This window comes from Panthera uncia, chromosome F2 (genome assembly GCF_023721935.1).
Source record: "Panthera uncia isolate 11264 chromosome F2, Puncia_PCG_1.0, whole genome shotgun sequence".
NCBI lineage: Eukaryota > Metazoa > Chordata > Mammalia > Carnivora > Felidae > Panthera > Panthera uncia.
This window is the reverse complement of record NC_064812.1, coordinates 881,808-896,178: the sequence shown is the minus strand read 5'-3', so window position 1 is coordinate 896,178 and position 14,371 is coordinate 881,808. Positions and strand designations below refer to the sequence as shown.

Below are 14,371 nucleotides of genomic sequence, written 5' to 3'. Positions count from 1 at the left end.
GCCCTCCTGCCCCTCCTCCCGCCGCTGCTCCACTTTTCTGCCTCCTTAACAGAAAAACGGGTGATGTGTGTGTCTCCTGCGTCCCCGCTCTCACCCAAGAGGCAGGACAGAGGAAGTTTGGATCCCCTCCAGGGCTGAAGAAGTCCCATCTGCCCAAACGATCTTGTTGAAAGATTGCACGAAGAGTCGCCATATTTCAGAGTCAGATTTCAAGTTACATCTTCTTTGCGTCGTGCCATCTCTGAAGTCAGCATGCGCCTACCAGTGAATGATGTGCCTTCGTTTAATTAGCCTCATTCTCTTTCCTAGTGAGTCATAAAACAGCAGTGCATCTTGAAACTGATGGCGTCATGGATTCAATGACATGCAGTCGGTAGAACGGGAATCCAAAAGACAGGCTTGTGAACCCATCCAGTGGGAAGGGCCTGCACCCAGAGTCCCCATCGGGGCCTTGAGCTGCCCTAGACGTCTGCCATATGTCACACCCAGCCCCAAGACCGTAACACAATGAAGCCACATCTGTAAGCTCAGTGAAATTGTCAGTCCAACAACTTCGGCCTACCTGAGGCAACAAAGTGTCTTTCCCAGTTAGGCAGGTCTCTTCTCAATCCTGGGAGGCTTTACCGTCTAGTTAAACAGGGTTGGATATTTTCTTCATACCCCTCCCCTCTAAAATGATAGAATTTTATAAAAACAAAAACCCACGAACACAGAAATGAAATATTGTGGAACTGGAGGAAGGTGGAGAAGGGGGTCTGTTTAGCCACCTGGAGGTTAGCATCTGAGGGGTCGTGTGTGAAAAGGCAGCTGCAAGAAAGAGGAGACCCCCAGGACCTCTATCCCTACTGGCAGTGGCTGGGCTGTCAGAGTAGAACCCTGTTCTGAAAGGGAGTGAGATTCTTGCCCTGTCCCCACCTCCACCCTGGCTCGAAGTCTAGCCCCCAGCATGTGCCCATCACAAAACTCAGAGCTCCTCTCTGCAGTAGCTCCTGGCTCAAAAGAAGACTGGCAGCTGGAGGGTGCTCAGGAGAATGGCCTGGCTAGATCCCTGGCCTCAAAGCTCACCAGGCAATAAGCCCCACCATTAAGATCGTATCACTCTTAAGAGCAACTGGACAGCCCAGGATCACCAGACACCTAAGGAGAAGGAACAAAAATGGAAATGGAAAAGGAACTCAGAAGGAGCAGAGACAATAAAGCAAAGAGAAAAAGAAGAAAAGCTAAACTCATATCCTCAGATACTAGAGAGGATGTTGCATCCAAAATCAAGAACAAGCAATATATTGCACACCTGAAACCTAACACTGCACGTCAGCTAACTGGAAGTAAAATGAGAACTTTTTTAAAAAAGAAAAACAAAATCAAGAACAGGAGGCTATAAAGAAAGAATATTCAGCAAATGTTAAAGAGTGCTTACAAATGAAACATATGGGAGGAAAATGAACAATTCAGTAGAGGGTTGAAAGATACAGTTGAAATCTTCTAGGATGTATAGAACAAAACCAGATAGGTAGAGAAGATCAAATGTAACCATAATCACACTGATCAGTATTCTTCAGTGCTTACAACTGGACTGGCACTTCAGTGGCCTCCATGATAGAGAGGGATGGGTGAAGTAGTGAATGGGCTGGGGCTTGCCACCACCACCACTGCAGGAGAGTGGGAGGCACAAGCACCACTGTCTGGTGGCAGCTTCCCCTGTGACATTTGACATTGACGTATAAAAGGCATTCAGAGTGCTTGTGTTCTGGGCACTGTTCTCGTTACTTTACAAACATTACCTGTGTGATCTTTACAATGATCCCATGGAGTGGGTACTGTTATTATCCCATTTTTACAGACAAGAAAGTAGGGGCATGCTATCATACCTCAGGAAGCGGAATGGCCCCACAGCCTATGCCCTTAACTACCGTGTATTGTGCCTCTCAAAGCTCAACATCTAAATAATAAAAATTCCTCAAAATAAGAAGGGGAAAGTCAACCAAAAAAAAAAATTCCTAGAACCGAAGGATTGGGATCTCTGGACAACAGATAAAAGAGAAGTTTTAAATGAAGAACTATCATTGAGAATTTCCAAAGGGAGGGAGAGAGAGGAAGAGGAAGTGAGAGAGACAGAAATCACAAGGGGTCAGAGTTCAGAAAGGCATGAGAATTCTTGGGACTAGAAGAAAATCACATGATACTCTCAAAATCCTTGGGAGAAATAATTTTCAACTTAGGCAAACTTTTGTGCCTAGCTACACTAACAAGCAGATGTAAGAGTAGGCTAGGGACAAATAGGCAGACTCCATAACTTCCCATGTACCCTCTCTCAGGAAACTTGGAGGATGTTCCTCCTCAAACAGAGGGTGAAGGAAGGAAGATGAGAGCTAAGGATCCAAAAGAGAAAGGAGGTGCTCCAGGATGCTGGTGAAGGAACAACTAACTCATGCTGACAGCTGGGTCACAGGCCCAAGAACAAGCAGCCTGGGGCAGGCAGAGAGCTGGCACAGTGGGGGCTCTGGGAAAAGATGAAACTGAGAAGTCAGTTATGCAATGAATCTCAAGTATTGAGAGGTTCACACTTCAGTAGGAGAATCTAAGAATGAATTCATGAGACATGTATAGAAAACTAAGCAAACCAAAAAATAAGGCAATTATTAACTCCAGGCAAAACAAAAAGTTGTGCAAGAAAGCAAATATAACCCTAGGACACCTTGTTCTCTGCTGAGACCTGCAGTAATGAAGCTGTAATAATACCCACCACACTGGGATGATGCTGGGTCAGGAAACTGAGGCTAGTGATCCTGCTCTTCTCCCAGGACACCAGCCGGGGAAGACCTTAATGTAGAAAACCCAATAAAAAGCAGTAAAAGCATGTGTCGTTTTGTGGAAGATGGGTTTTACACGCCCGAAGAAATAGCTAAGAGTTAAATTTGGAAACAGAGTTGGAGGCTGCATTGGTTATTTATTGTTGGTTAAAAAAAAAAAAAAGCATTCCACTTTTAAAACGATATGTATATAACTTTGAAAAGATAAAAGTTGAAATGAAAACCTCAACATAAGCATGATTAAATGGAGCCACGATAGTATTGATATTTTTGCATTCAGTTTAATCACGGGTACAATCTGGGGCGCCTGGGTGGCTCAGTCAGTTGGGCATCCGACCTCGGCTCAGGTCATGATCTCGCGGTCCATGAGTTTGAGCCCCGCATCGGGCTCTGTGCTGACAGCTCAGAGCCTGGAGCCTGTTTCAGATTCTGTGTCTCCCTCTCTCTCTCTGACCTTCCCCCATTCATGCTCTGTCTCTCTCTGTCTCAAAAATGAATAAACGCTAAAAAAAAAAATTAAAAAAAAAAATCACGGGTACAATCTTATGCATTTGACACTCAAATTATTTTAAGGTGATAGCATTAGGATTTCCAACTGGACGTGTAAGTTATTTTAGATTTGTTATTTAAGTTGGAAGATGTAAGAATTTGGATAACTTTGTAGAGTATTGGGGTGTTTAAGACAACTTGAGATTCACCATGTTTGTACATTTAATTTATTTGAGACACCTTGGTAACTTGGTTTTGGTTTGGTTTTTGGTTAGGGCAATGTGGTAGGTGGAGAAAGGACACCTTCCCTCCAAGATGTCCGTGCTGTAACCCCAGAACCTGTGAATGTTACTTTATATGGCAAAAAGGATTTTGTAGGTATGATTAAGGAACCTTGCGGTAGGGAGATTATTCTGGATTATCCAGGTAGACCCAACCTAATTACATGAGGCTTTCCTGGCTGCAAAAAACCAGACAGACGGTTCATGAGAAAGACTTAACTAGTTGTTGCTGGCTTTGGAGATGGAAGATGGGTACGTGAGCCAAGGAATGTGGTGCCTGTGGAAGCTGACAATGACCTTCAGTTTCTTTCAGGGCAAGAAAATGGGGACCTTGGCCCTACCATTGCAAGGAAATGAATTCCTGCCCAGTGCCCACAGCTTGCACCATGCCTGACACCTGCAGACCCAAGCTGAAGGAACAGAAAATGGAAACCTAGGAAATGGCTCTAGGCTCCCCTAGAACTTCCAGAAAGGAACATAGCCTTGCTAACAGCTTGAGTTTAGTCTGGTGAGACCTGTACCAGACTTTTGACTTGCAGAACTATAATAAATTTGTGGTATTTTAAGCCACTAAGTTTGTGGTAAATTCTTATAGCAACGACAGAGAACTAATGCATCCGTGGGCTTTCCTGATTTGATACTAGAAATACTTAAAAAGGAATCTGAACGCACTAAATGTATACATGCGATTTAAAACGTTTAAGAATGTTTAACTCAATTTGAAGATGGAGGGGAGGCAGTCTGGGAGAAATGAGGCCAGGGCAATGAGGGGTGGGAAGGAGTTGAGGGGGAGAGACGGGGAATCAGGAGCTGACAGTCTCAGGACCTGGGAGGCAGCCGCCATGGGAAGAGGTGAGGGAGGTAACAAAGGGGGTAATGGGTTTGAGAGGAGGCACAGTGAAGAGCGGGTATCTGCCCGAGCCCAACCCGTCCAGGCCAGGGAATGGAAGAGAAAAGAGCCCTTTGGAGGGGTGTGCAGGGACCAGAGAGTATCTGCAGAGGGCTGGCAGATCCCTGTCTCAGAGCAGTGGAAAGTCTGAAGGGGGCTCCATGGTGGGTCTGCACTGGGCAGCGGTTGGAGGGCTGTGCAGAGGCCACATCAAACTATGAACTTGGGCTCCTGGAAACTTCTCTGTCAACTGCTTCTCCTGCCAGGTTGTGGCCCTGTCCTGTGCCCAGCACTGTGCCTGACGTCTGCAGGTGTGGTGCCACTGGCTTAATGTGGGGGTTCCTCACGTGGGTCTGTGGTTCCAACAGGGGGTGGAGCATTTCCCTGGCTAGACATCTGTCCAGAACACGGGTCCCCCACCCTCAGCACTGGGCTTCCCTGAGGGGCAGCCTCCCCCATGCTGAAGGTACAATCACTGGCCGGATATCCTGGGGTGGGGGGAGAGCTCTGGCCAGGAAATGGTGGACACGGGAAGGGATTCTGAGTTGTGGAAGCTGGCTAGGTGGGGGGGGATCCTGATCCTAAGGACATGTGGGACCTAACGACTCCCCTGACCCCCAACCTAGGCTCCTTCACCCCCTGATCGTCCCCCTGTAGCTCCAAAGCCACCACCTTCCCCACCCCACTCCAGGGCCTCCTTGGAAGCTGTAGAAGGCAGGTGTTTGGTCATCAGCCCCCAGCATGTAAGCAGAGGACAGCCCCTGGTCCTCTGAACCCTGGGCCAATGCTGAGCATCCCCATGCGGGCTGCCAGGGCTGGTCCCTAGGGGCTGGGGTTGGGAGGTCACGGCTGAGCTCCAAGGTACTTGAGGAAGGTGCTTTCCAGGAAGGCAGCCAGCTTGGTCCGGTCATCCTGCAGGGTGGGAGGAAGGCGTGGGGTGACAGAGGGGTGCAGACTCTGCTGTGCCCCCCTCCCAGCTGGCCGGGCTGGCCACACACCTCGTGAACGAAGCCGTAGTGTACCAGCTCGGCAGCAAGGTCCTGGGCACTGTCCGCTGAGGCAGGGACATAGGCAGGGGCGGGGCAGAGGCATGAGGCCACCGCCTGTGCCCACACCCGCACTCATCCCTGCCCAGGGCCCCGCCCGCCCGGCTTACTTGGGAGCAGGTCGTAAGTGAGCTGCCGGTGCAGCCGGTCCTCCAGCACCAGCAGCAGAGTGAGCTGGGGAGGCAGGAGGGCGCGGTTGGCTCCTAGAGTCCACCCCATCCCCCACTTCCCTTACCCTGTACCTCTGCGGGTCCCAGCGCCGGCCCTGCTCACATGCCAGCGGGCCTTGTCCTCACTTCTCTCCAGGTTGCATTGCATCTGGATCACCTGGGGATAGGGGCGGATCAAGGTCACCCTCAGAGGCTTGACCTCAGCACCGAGTACAAGGGCAGATGCCACCTTAGGGGGCCCAGAAGGAAGAGTAAGGACTGGAAACGGGGGTAAATCTCTAAGGAGAGCCTAGAAAGCACATCTCACGTCACATCACATCACATGAGTGGTCTGGCAAGTTAAGGAAAACTTCCAGAAGAGTAGACACCGAGTCTGGGCAATGAGGGAGAAACAGAGTTTTCACAGGTGGAGAGAACACCTCAATAAGGAGCCAGCTGGGACAGCAGTGGAGGAGAGGGGTCAGGAGGAACATGAAGGAGCAGATGCAGGGGGCGCCAGCAGGGCCAGGCCTCAGAGCACCTGGGAGTCATGCTGAGGACCCCCCACCATCTCTGTGGGCCGCTTTGGACGTTAGCACATGAATCCTGGCTGCACTGTGGAGGGAAGTCGGGGGGTGGGGGGGGGGGGGGGGGGGGGGGGCTTAGCAAGCCAAGGGCAGGGAAGCAGAGATGCCTAGGGGTGGATGAGATTCCCAGATGGAGGCTGCTTGGAACACAGCAAGGATGGGGTAGGGAGGGGGGGCTGGCAGGCAGGGGGTAGGTGGCGGGGGGGAGGCAGGGAGCAAGGGGAGGGGACTTCAGGGGGCAAGGAGCCTCTGAAAAGGGGGTATCCTGGCTTGTCTCCTACCCCCAACAAAAGGGTCAGCTGGGACCTGGTCTCTGGCAGCCGGGAAGAGAGCTGAGCGGTGGGGGGGGGCGCTCAAAGCGCCTGAAAAGGGACCCCTGTGGGCTGTGGACGGGCCTGAGGATGGGCACCATGCAGCAGGAGCAGGGGCTCACCTTTCTGGTCTCTGAGTCAAAAGGTTCCGGTGTCGGGGTCTTGGCCTTCTGGGTCTCCTCAGGCGGTGGGGCCAGCACTCGGGGAAGCCCCAGGGGTCGAGCAGCGGCAAAGTTCGTCAGCGGGTAGATCCCATTCCTGGGGATACACTGGGGTGGCTGGGGGCCCGGGCCTGGTAGCCACCGGATCCCCAAACTTAAGACAGCTCTCACCTGACATCCTCCAGGAATTTGTCGAGCTCCAGGTAGGAGACCTCTGAGTACCTGGCATGGGGGGGACAACCACATGAGGGCAGCCAGTCCGCCCCGCTGGGGGCGGGGGTGGGGTGGGGACAGGACTGGGGGAGGGGCCGGCCGAGAGCGGAGGCCTCTGGGCAACAGGCACGCACCGCCACTGCAGTGGGGGCCGGGGCGGCCGGGGAAGCTCCGCCAGGACTGCATTCAGGCCCACCGCCTTGGTCTTTTCCTCCACCACGTTCTCAGGCATGAGGTCTGCAGGCCGCAGGAGCCGTCAGGGCAGCGCACCCCGGGCCCCAGGTCCTGCCAGGGCCCTTCTCGTGTCCCGCCCCCCCCCCCCACCCCGGCCAGGCCCTTGGCGCGCCCCCAGCCTGCCTGCCCCTCACATTGGTGCTGGAGGAAGCAGTGAGCGGCCAGGAGCTTCAGGGAGTGCACTTCGAAGAGCACGCGGTGGAAGAGGAGGTTGTGGGCCGAGGGCCGCCGGCTGGGGTCCCGGGCCAGGCAGGAGAGGATGAACTCCTGGGGACGTGGAGGGGAAAGGCCGCAGTGGGTGGAGCCTCGGTGCTGTAGCTCCACAGGGTGAGGAGAGGAGGCCCCTGAAGTCCCCAGACCCCAAGGGTCCCGTCCTCCAGGCTCTTGCAGGTCAGTGTAGCCTAGCATAAACCCCCCTACCCACAGACCGCCCCTCTTTTGATTGCGTCCGTTCAGGCCCGACTCCAAAGATGACCTTCACAGCTCTCTACCCTACTGCACACATGTCCTCTGTCGCCTCTCATATCTATTCCGGGCCTACTTCTCACCAGCCTCATCTAGTCCCATCACTCCTTTTTTTTTTTTTAAGTTTATTTACTTAATTTAAGAAAGGTAGAGAACACACACACACACACACACACACACACACACACACACGTGTGTGTGAGCAGGGGAGGCACAGAGAGAGAGAGAATCTCAAGCAGGCTCCACACTCAGTGAGGAGCCTGACTTGGGCTTGATCTCACAGACTGTGAGATCACGACGTGAGCCAAAACCAAGAGTCAGATGCTTAGCCGACTGAGCCACCCAGGCTCCCCAAGGCCCTATCACTTCTGACCCCAGAAGCCATGTGGTCAAGCACAATCTCTAGAGAGATTGTGGCTACAACTACATCCCCCTACAGCTCCCTACTCCCCTTCTCCCCCACCCCCCCCCCCCCCCCCCCACATAAGCTGGAGCCACATTGCCTCTACCTTGTTTCCTGGAGGCCTAAAGGCAGGGATGTGGGGTAGAACACTGGGTCTGCCACTTCTCCCAAAGCCTTGGGCAAAGTACTTGGCCTCTCTGAGCCTCTTTCTCATCTCCAAGACAGGCACAACGATGGTGCTCACACGAGGAGCATCCCTCTGGTCTCCCCTTCCTTAGAATGCGCCTCAGAGCCTTAGGGCGGTGGGTAAGGGCCTCCTGCGGGCAGGCCTTTGGGCACCGGGGCTGGCATACCCCTCAGCGGCACCGGCCCGCTGCACCTCCAGGCCTGCTCGAAGCACCTTCCTGGCCCTACCCGGAGCACTGAGAGTCAGCCGGGAGGGGCAAGGCAAGGTGCTTACCCGCATGTTGGGGTCGCTGAGTGAGTGCCTGGCGCGAGTGATGGCCTCCTCTGTGACCCGGGTGTCTCCATTGGCTTGGATCTCCAGCACAGCCATCTGGGAGGCAGGGCCAGGTCAGGCGTGGAAAAGAGACAGCACAGGTAAGAGGCAGGGTGAGCTAGCTGGGAGGCCACAAGGCCACCGGGCTGGTACCTCCAGTGCACACATCCCAAAGGAGAAGATGTCCACGGCAGTGCCATCAGCCACCTCTGAAAGTGGGGGAGCAAGTCAGGCTGGGTGCGGCACACGAGGTGTTCGAGGGGCACGGCCGGGGCGCCTGGATTCTGGACTCACCGCCGTACTCTGGTGGGAAGAAGTGCAGGTTCCGTGGTTCCTCACGCTCCACACGGATAGGGCTCCGGAGATCATCTGGGAGCGCTGTGGAGACAGGCGAAGATGAGCAGGCTGGCCTCTCCATGCCCTCCATCCCCCCAGGGCCCCCACGCACCATTGGAGAAGATGCGGTGCCACACTGCACCCGCCACCGCAGGGAGAAAGAGCAGGCGTCAGTGTGGTGGGGCGCCGCGTGTCTTCTGCCCACGGCTTCCGGCAGCCCCCTCCTCCCCCTGCAGCCCCCCCCCCCCCAGCCCCGCCAGCACCAGAGCCAATCTTGATGAGGCCATTGTGTTGTATGAAGATGGTATCGCTGGTCAGGTTCCCGTGGATGATGGGGGGGTTGCAGGCGTGTAGAAAGCTGCAGGGGGAAAGGAGAGCACGTGCGGTCAGGTCAGGGGTCACCGGGGGCCGTAGGCGTGTGGCGGGGTGAGCCCAGACCCTCACCTGAGCGCCGACAGGATCTGTGTGCACCAGCGCTTCCAGGCCTGGTGGCGGATGGACTCTGTCCGACCGGTGCGGGAGAGGCAGCTGGGCCTTTGGTGCCCACCCTGCACCCTCACCTCGCATCCCTGCCCTGGCCCCGGCCCGTTTAGGTCCCCGGAGCTGCCCCTCACCCACCTCCCCAGCGCAGCCCTGTCCCACTCCCCATACCCGGGCGTTCATGGCTTTGTGGTTTTTCTTGGTCTTCTTGAGGAATTGCTTGAGGCTGCCTGACGACACGTACTCGGTGATGAAGATGACCTGTGGGGCGGGCAGGCTCCGCCAACTGCGGGTGGATGGTTGCCACCGCCCCACCCCCACCCGGCCTGTGGCCACATCCCACCCCGTGGTGTGCCCGTGGTGTGCCCGTGACCGTGGCTCACCCGTGCCCGGGCTTCCGAGGCATCCAGCCAGTGTTTGTGCAGCTTGACAATGTTGGGGTGGTCTACCAGCGCCAGCTGCTCAAACATGGTCTGGATCTTCTCCTGGGAAGGGGGGTGCGGTCACGGGGTGGTGGGGGTGGGGGGGCCGCAGTCGCTCGAGGGGTGGGCAAGCCTCACCTCATGGGTTGCGAAAGCCTTCCTGTCCCCGAAGTGCAACTCATTCCACACCACCTCCACCCCCTCCTCAGTGTCCATGGCCAGGAAGGTGCTCTGGACCCCTGGCATGTTCCCCTGGTTCACCTGGCAGTGGGGGAAGGGCTATGAGTGTGCTGATCTGTGTCAGGAGACGGAGTGGGGGCTTGGTCTCCGCCCACACCCTTGGAGGGGGAAGCTAGCTTGGGGTGCTGGCTCTGACCCCCTCTAGGGGAAGCCGCGGGACTGGAGGCGGGTTGGGCTCTACCGGCTAAGTGGTGGTATCCAGGGGCTGGGCCGAAGAGATTCGGAGCGAGGTTCGGGGGATTCAGGATGGTGTTGGGGGCGGGGGGTGGGGGGCGGCTGGTCTGGTCACAGAGGCACGGGGAAGTGGTCCTGGGAGGAGGCTGGACTTTAGGAAATTGGGAGGGTCGTCACCAGGGCGTGGGGACCAGACCAGACGGGTGCAAGGGCCGCCCAATTAGGGGGCTGTCTGCGCGAAGCCGCGGAGAGGTTTCTGGCCTCCCGGCTTGCCCAGCGGTCCCACGGCCCCGCCGTGGCCTCCCGGGCCCTCCGCCGGAGGTGGGGGATGACCACCCTACCCCCCCCCCGCTCCCCCCTCCCCGCTCCGCCGTGCCCACCTGCTCCCGCCGCTTCTGCCAGCGGCCGCAAGGGCTTTCCTCCAGGATGTCGCTCTCGTCCTCGCTCTCATCCTCCCGCTCCCGCTCCCGCTCCCGCTCCCGCTCCCGCTCCCGGCCCCGCCTCGGCGCCGGCTCCGGAGCCGCCATGGCTTGGCTGGCCCAGGCCGCCGCCCTCCGTGGGATCCGCGGCCCCGAGCCGCCGCCGCCGCCGCTCCCAGCCCGCCCTGGCCCAGAGCCCAGACGCCCAGGCGGGAGCGGAGCCGCCGACTGCCGCCGGGAGCCCGCGCCCTGCTCCGGGAATTGGGAGGCGCGGGCGCGCGGCCAGCCGGGGGTGGAACCCGCCCGCCCCTCCGGAGCCGCCTCCTGGGGCCGGAGCCCTAATGGAGATTCCTGGCGGAGGGCAGAGCCCGCGCTGGCCCCGCCCACCACCGGACAAGGCCACGCCCCGGCCACACCCCAGGCCCCATGAAGGTGAAGGTCCCGCCTCCGGCCTCCCCACCCCCCCGCCCCGCTACGGCCACGCCCCATCTGAGGCCGCAAGCCCCAGGCCCCGCCCACCCCCAGGTAAGGCCGCGCCCTTTGGCCCCGCCCCACCCGAGGGGTCAGCCTGGGCAGAGACCCCACTCGCGAGCCCCATCCCATGTGAGGCGCCCTCCCAGGCCGTAGCCCTGCCTAAGGCCCCGCCCCAAGGAGTCCGCCCGGGCTGAGGCCCAGCCTATCCGGACTAGAGCCCGCGCCCCGGGCGTCCAGCTCCGGTCGGGGTAAGACGCTCCTGCAGCAAGCCTCCGCTCTCAGAAGAGGCCACGCCGCCAGCCGGAGTCCAGCGAGCCGAACACAGGGGGTTCGGCGCCGGCCTGGAGCCGTGTACGTCGGGTCCTCCACGGGCGCTCCGTGACCTGCATGGACCGGGCCCGGGGCTCCGGGAAACGCCCCTGTGCAGCCCTTGGAGCCGCAGGTCCTTCCCGCACCACTTGCCCACCACCCTCGCGCGGCACCGCGGTTGTCTCCAGGCTTCCGTCCCAGGGTGGGCCCAGTGTGGGCCCAGTGTGGAGCGCGGCCTGGGGGCTGCTCCCCGAGGGTCTAGGAGAGGACCTGGGATGGGGCATCTGGAAGGCCAGCTCTCCTGGCGCGTCGCGCCTCCGCCAGGGAACACGTGGGAGGGCCACTGAAGTGATAAACACACCAGCAGGCTGACCGGGAGACTTTAATTCATGATCACAACCCGCCCCGCCCCCCCCCCCCCCCCCCCCCCCCCCCATCCCGCCTGCCCTTCTGGGCTTGCCTTTCACTTGCTCGGTCACCTTCCCACACTCCAAAATGCCAATTTATTTTTTCTCTTGCCGTTCTGCTGATGGCTCCCCTGGCACAGAGGAGCCCAGCGTGGGGAGCCCCTCCCTCCTCACATGCAGTGCCTTTCTCTCCAGGAGGCCCCCGGTGACACCCTCTGGCCATGTCAACAAGAGACAGGCTCTCGAATTCTCGTCCAAAGGCTCCCTTTATCCCACACCTCCCCACTGCCTTCCCATGGTTTCACCCTGTCACAGCTGCTGATCCCTCACCCCAACTTCATCATTTCTTTCTAGAGAGAAAAGTGGTGCACGCACACACGTGCCTCCTCTCACACTCGAACCCCAACCTTGAACTCTTATTTCTGTGTATAGGCCTTCAGCCCCGCTGGTGTATCAGAGTCAATAGGGACACTTCTCTTTTCCCCAGATGCTGCCGTGGATGACATCTGACTGCTTCCAATATCCCTGTGGCTGTCAGGCTTCTATGACCAGCTTTGCTCACCAAGACCACCCAGCAGCTTGCTCCCTGTGTCCCAGCTTCCCCCCCAGGACCCAGCAGTACTTTGAAAATGTCACTCACCCTCTCACTACTCCATATAGTGAAGAAGGAGACCAGGGAGGACTGGCCCTTTGTCCCAACTGCACACCCTTTAATTAATGACTGAATTACCAAGCTCTTCAAGCAGTCTTTGAGTATGACCTAACTACAGTGTTCTTTTATTACTATTTCATTTTAGAGAGACAACGAGTGAGCACCAGTGGGGAGAGGGGGAGAGGGAAAGAGAGAGGAGAGATCTTTTTTTAATGTTTATTTTTGAGACAGAGAGAGAGAGAGAGAGTGGGGAGAGGGGCAGAAAGGGAGAGAGAGACTCCCCAGCAGGCTCTGAGCTGTCAGCATAGAGCCCAATGCAGGGCTCGAACCCACAGACTGCGAGATCATGACCTGAGCTAAAACTAAGTGTCGGACACTTAACCAACTGAGCCACCCAGGTGCCCTGAGATTCTTAAGCAGGCTCCATACTCAGCGTGGAGCCCAACATGGAGCTGAATCCCACGTCTCTGGGATCGTGACCTGAGGTAAAATCAAGAATCAGATGCTCAACCAACAGAGCTACCCACACACCCATTAGCTGCAGCGTTTTAAGAGACTATTCTAAATGTAAGTCTATGTTACCCTACATTTGTGATGGTTATTTTCCTTGTTTAACTTATTTCTACAATTAAAACATCCACCACTCAAAACTCTGAAATCAGAGACCTTTCGTTAAACACAAACATTTCTTTGTAAATTATAAAGCACATAGTTACAAAACGTGCTAGTTACCAACCCACGAGGGGACATACCTAATAGAAGGGCCACGCCAAGAACATATTCAGGCTGAGCTTTATTGAGCACAGCAATGGGAAACACGGCCACCAAAGAGGGACCCGAAATAGCCACGAACCACTGAATTGAAAACAAAACTTGATGGGAAATGAGTTAATCCACAAGCAGGACATATCTTAAAAGTGGAAAGGAAAGGGGTACCTGGATGGCTCAGTGAGTGAAGCGTTTGACACTTGGTTTTGAGTCGGGTCATGATCTCACAGTTCATGGGTTCAAGCCCCACCTTGGGCCGTGTGCTGACAGCTCGGGATCCTGTTGGGGATTCTCCCTCTTCTCTCTCTCCCCATCTTTACCCCTCCCACCTCATGTTTTCTTTGTCTTTCTCAACATAACTAAACTTTAAAAAAGGAAAAAATAAAATGGAAAACAGAGCATTTAAAAAAAAAGAACATAAGAAACTAACGTATATACAACAATAGCAACAAAAAAGGGAAAAATTTTAACTATTTTAACTATTACTGCACCACAGTTTAATACAGAATGTCTCCACATCCATCCAAAGACACACACATAATAAAAATTCACAAGTAAGAAAACAGGGAGAAGTGCAGACCGGTATGAGGAGTGGGGGTTATGTTATTTTCCCACAAAATGGGATGTGGGGGAACCAGGGGGATGATAAAAATTTTGGGTACCTTACCAGATACATATATAGCACGAGTGACAAAAGAAAGACAATTAATTGGAATATACCTAGAATTTTGCATTAATGACAGATGCTTTTATATCTCTACATAGCAACAAGGAGAACGGCAATTCAAACTCCACGCAGAGACATAAATAACAGTCCAGTCTCAGGATCAGCAGTAGCTCTCTCCATGAGCTGCAGGTAGGTGAGGTTCTCGTGCGTGTTGGGGTCGAAGAAGCCCTTGGTGTCGTCGCTCGGGTCCGCCAGGACGCGGTTCATCTCCTCGTCGAAGTAGCCGCGCCGGTAGGCCACGTCCACGGGCAGGCGGTGGCTGTGCACCGGGTCGATGATGCCGCCCGTGGCGATCTGGGCCTCCAGCAGGCGGATGCCGTGCTCCCGCACGATGAGGTCCTTCTTCATGGCCTGGAAGAGGGAGATGCGCTCCCCGGTGTAGGGGTCGGTGTAGCCGGTGACGGCGCGCTCGGCCGACAGCAGCTT

The 14,371-nt window shown here is 56.1% G+C and overlaps 2 protein-coding genes across 2 annotated transcripts in view; both read right to left on the bottom strand.

Moving 5' to 3' along the window:
- Nucleotides 1-3,592: 3,592 nt before the first annotated feature.
- Nucleotides 3,593-11,031, bottom strand: NRBP2 (nuclear receptor binding protein 2). The gene is made up of 18 exons (XM_049632797.1): nt 10,570-11,031; nt 9,914-10,036; nt 9,737-9,838; nt 9,525-9,614; nt 9,318-9,358; nt 9,137-9,231; nt 8,986-9,009; nt 8,832-8,915; nt 8,691-8,746; nt 8,499-8,594; nt 7,305-7,437; nt 7,071-7,173; nt 6,895-6,945; nt 6,685-6,820; nt 5,789-5,842; nt 5,626-5,689; nt 5,468-5,523; nt 3,593-5,381 (listed from the first exon to the last, which is right to left on the bottom strand). Exons 1-18 carry the CDS (start codon nt 10,714-10,716, stop codon nt 5,313-5,315), a joined length of 1,524 nt encoding a protein of 507 aa, XP_049488754.1. The 5' UTR covers nt 10,717-11,031; the 3' UTR covers nt 3,593-5,312.
- A 1,540-nt stretch (nt 11,032-12,571) lies between these two features.
- The window catches only part of LOC125924325 (epiplakin-like), an 8,939-nt gene continuing 7,139 nt past the window's right edge, over nt 12,572-14,371 (bottom strand). Inside the window, exon 3 of the mRNA XM_049632788.1 lies at nt 12,572-14,371. This exon is cut by the window's right edge and continues 3 nt beyond it. Within this exon, the coding sequence (XP_049488745.1) occupies nt 14,003-14,371 (369 nt within the window). The 3' untranslated portion in view covers nt 12,572-14,002.

Excerpts from the sequence above, each read along its gene's own strand:
- NRBP2 (XM_049632797.1), bottom strand. The coding sequence starts at position 10,716 with ATGGCGGCTCCGGAGCCGGCGCCGAGGCGGGGCCGGGAGCGGGAGCGG. Across the intron at positions 9,010-9,136 it reads CCTCATCAAGATTGGCTCTG|TGTGGCACCGCATCTTCTCC; the intron begins GTGCTGGCGGGG and ends TGGCGGGTGCAG. Across the intron at positions 7,438-8,498 it reads TCAGCGACCCCAACATGCGG|GAGTTCATCCTCTCCTGCCT; the intron begins GTAAGCACCTTG and ends CCACGTCCCCAG.